This window comes from Hakea prostrata, unplaced genomic scaffold (genome assembly GCF_041222555.1).
Source record: "Hakea prostrata isolate BN-2017 unplaced genomic scaffold, UWA_Hpros_2 contig_24, whole genome shotgun sequence".
Classification (NCBI taxonomy): Eukaryota; Viridiplantae; Streptophyta; class Magnoliopsida; order Proteales; family Proteaceae; genus Hakea; species Hakea prostrata.
This window is the reverse complement of record NW_028291143.1, coordinates 408,876-412,619: the sequence shown is the minus strand read 5'-3', so window position 1 is coordinate 412,619 and position 3,744 is coordinate 408,876. Positions and strand designations below refer to the sequence as shown.

General features: G+C 39.9%; 1 protein-coding gene across 1 annotated transcript; it reads left to right on the top strand.

Annotated features, from left to right (window-relative positions):
- Nucleotides 1-1,215: 1,215 nt before the first annotated feature.
- On the top strand, nt 1,216-2,168 carry LOC148999215 (uncharacterized). Its single transcript, XM_089141380.1, has 2 exons — nt 1,216-1,374; nt 1,527-2,168. Exons 1-2 carry the CDS (start codon nt 1,216-1,218, stop codon nt 2,166-2,168), a joined length of 801 nt encoding a protein of 266 aa, XP_088997506.1.
- Nucleotides 2,169-3,744: the final 1,576 nt, after the last annotated feature.

Sequence of the window (3,744 nt, the reverse complement as noted above, 5' to 3'; positions counted from 1 at the left end):
GGCTCATGGGGGTTCAAGATCGGTAACCAATCCGTAAGAGGACATGAGAGCTTCCCGTCTATTATTTGTGGACGACCAATAAGGTTGATGAGTCCATAGTCCGAGTTGGTTGTATCCATAGGATATGCTGACTCTAGTGAGAAGGATACTGGAAAGGATCGTCCGGGGCGAGGAATGGACATATTTGGACCTGAGTTGATATAACTAAGTAGAAGACTTGCATTTGGCTAGGCTTTACCTTGACATGCGTCAATACTAATTCTTTCTTTGATTATTTTATTGGAGTATTTGGACTCCTATAATCCTTTGATTAATTATTTGAACTTGCTCGTGCTCTTGATTTATCTATACTTGCATTTATTATTATTGATGGGTAAGACTGTGGATCCTGTGACGGATTGCACCCACGGGTTGTCAAGCGGGTAACCAAAATTGGCGGGTGGGGTGTGACACTTAAACAAAGCATGCCCGAAGGATTGTTATCCTTTGCCTCAAATTGATCTCCTTATTGATACAATGGCTAGTTATGAGATAGAGTTTCATGGATGCATACTCGGAGTACAATCAAATTTTGATGAACAAGGAAGATGAGAAGTTCACTGCATTCATGAACGACCGAGAAAGCTTCTACAACAAGGTCATGTCGTTCGGGTTAAAGAATGTTGGAGCGACATACCAGAGAGCTATGAATAAAGTTTTCAAGATTTTATCAGGAAAAACATGGAGGCTTATGTAGATGATATGTTAATGAAAAGCCTTCGACGCTCGAGTCATATTTCAGACTTGGCATAAATTTTCATTGCATTGAGAAAATATCATATAAAACTCAACCCAAAGAAATGCGCATTCGGAGTATCCTCGGGAAAATTCTTGGGATCATGGTTTCTCAAAGAGGGATCGAAGCAAATCCAATTAAAATTTAGGCATTGATCGATATGGAACCACCTAAAACCATTCGGGACATGCAATGCTTGACGGGATGAGTAGCGGCTATGAACAAATTCATAGCACAATCAGGAGAGCGATGCTTACCGTTATTCAAAGCGTTGAAGGATCTAAGAGGTAGTTAAGAGGCATGATGGATTGAGAAGTGCCAAAAGGCATTCGAGAGCCTAAAAGAGATGTTGGAAAAACCACCATTGTTATCCCAACTAGAGAAAGGTTAGATATTTACAATTGCACTTGGCTACTTCAGCCTCAGCAGTGAGTGCAGTCATGGTTTGGGAGGAAGACAATAAGCAGAAGCCAATCTACTACATCATTCATGTACTTCTTGATGCGGAGACTAGGTATACGAAGATCGAGAAACAAGCCTTTGCCTTAATGATGGCAACAAGAAAGTTAAGGCCCTACTTTCAGGCCCACCTGATCGAGGTATTAACAACTTTTCCTTAAAGAAAGTGTTTCATTAGACAAACCTTTTAGGGAGGATGGTAGCATGGTCATAGAACTTGGTGAATACCAAGTAGACTTTAAGCCCCAAACAGCCATAAAAGCTTAAGCTTTGGCTGATTTTTTTGGTCAAGACAACAGCTCCTGTAGAAGAAAGTGTTAAGCAAATTCCTCCGATGATGTGGGATATCTATGTTGATGGCTCCAGTAACAAGCAAGGTGGGGGAGCTGGAGTTCTACTAAAGAGTCCAATAGGATTTATCATTTGGTATGCATTAAAGTTTGGATTCGAAGCAAGCAACAACAAGGCTGAGTATGTAGCCTTCTTGGCTAGCCTTCGATTGGAAAAATCACTTGCCATCCTAGAAATAATTGTTTATAGCGATTCTCAACTGGTGGTCAATCAAGTCCAAGGAGAGTACGAGATCAAGGAGCCCCGATTAAAGAAATACCAAGAACTGATACAAGTCCTAAAGAAGGAATTTAAAGAAGTACGGGTTTTTAAAATCCCAAGGAAGGAGAATGAAATGGCAGACGAGTTATCAAGATTGGAGAATGTGAAGATAAAGACCCTCAAACCTTTGGTTTACATCAAAGAACTAGAATTCCCAATTACTTGGAGCAAAGAGGTGATATACGTGGAACACAAACGTTGTTGGATGGACCTGATCGTGGAGTACCTACGAGATGATCGGTTGCCTAAAGATTCAAAAGAAGCACGACTTACCAGAATTCGAGCGGCAAGGTTTACCATGCAGAATGGAAGACTATATTGAAGATATTATACTGGACCATTGCTAAGGTGTTTGGGGCCAAAAGGATTGAACAGTGCATTAGCAGAAGCGCACAAGGGTATCTATGGAGCCCATATGGCTGGATGAGCATTAGCGCATAAGATACTCAGGCTCAGGATGTATTGGCCAAAAATACAGGAGCATGCATTAGAGTACATGCATCGTTGCAAAAATTGTCAAGCACATTCAACAGTGTCAAAAAGAATAGTAGCACCCTTGACATCTATCTTGGACCCGATCGCATTCGCTATGTGAGGAATTTACATCATGGGAAAGTTCACTAAGGCTTCGATGGTCGGGAGTACTTGATTGTGGCTATTGATTACTTCACTAAGTGGGTTGAAGCAATCTTGCTTGCTACAATCACTGAGAAGAAGATCAAGAAGTTGTGCTAGAGTCAATAATACACCAATTTGGCATCCTAAAGGTGGTTGTTACTGATCACGGTACACAGTTTGGTAACCCACAATTCACCCAGTTTTGTGGAACCTACATGATCGAGCATTGAATATCCTTTGTAGCATACCCCCAAACAAATGGACAAGTAGAGGTAACCAACTGAATCTTGCTGGATGGAATTAAGAAGAGATTGGAATCAAATAAAGCCTTATGGGTAAAAGAGCTCCCAAATATGCATTGGGCATATAGAACAACAATCCGAAAGTCAACAGGAGAAACACCATTTAAGTTGGCTTATGGATCAAAAGCTTTAGCTCCAGTAGAAATAATGGTCGAGACTCTCATAAAAAGAGAATTTGAAGAAATAGCAAACGAGCAAGGTCTGTTGGATAACTTAGAATTCTTGGATGAAGTTCGAACGAAAGCCATAGCCCAAATTCAGCAGTATCACAAAATTATATCATCATATTACAAAGCCTGAGTAAGGTACCGGAAGTATCATTCGGGAGATCTTGTTCTGAGGAATACAACAACTCAGACCCTCGACACCAAAAGATGTTGGATCCTTCATCGGAAGGACCATATGTGATTGTCAAACAAGTAGGATCAAGCGCCTACAGGTTGAAGAATCCAACAACTGATCGAGAGTTAGACCGATTGTGGAATGCAGAAAGTCTAAAGAAGTTTTATCCTTAACTACTTTATCTTATGTATTCATGGTTGAGATTTTGCAATGCGGCTCAAGCCAAGTTTTCAATGAAGTTATGAATTTCAGAACCAAACCTTTTTGGACTAGGGAGCATATATTTATGCAACAACAAGAGGAGTTCAAAAGGTTTCGGTTACGCTCGACTAGGACCTTCTAACACTTAGAAAAAATTTCAAAATTTTCTAAGGAAAGACTTGGGTTATACCCAACTAAGACCTTTTAACACTTAGAGAAATTTTCAGAAATTTCCTAAGGAAAAGCTTCGGTTACTCCCGACTAAGATCTTCTAATACTTAGGAAAATTTTCATAAATTTTTCCAAGGCTTTGGTTACGCCTGACTAAGACCTTCTAACACTTAGAAAAAATTTTCATAAATTTTATAAGGAAAGGCTTCGGTTACGCTTGATTAAGACCTTCTAACACTTAGAAAAATTCTCAAAATTACTCTA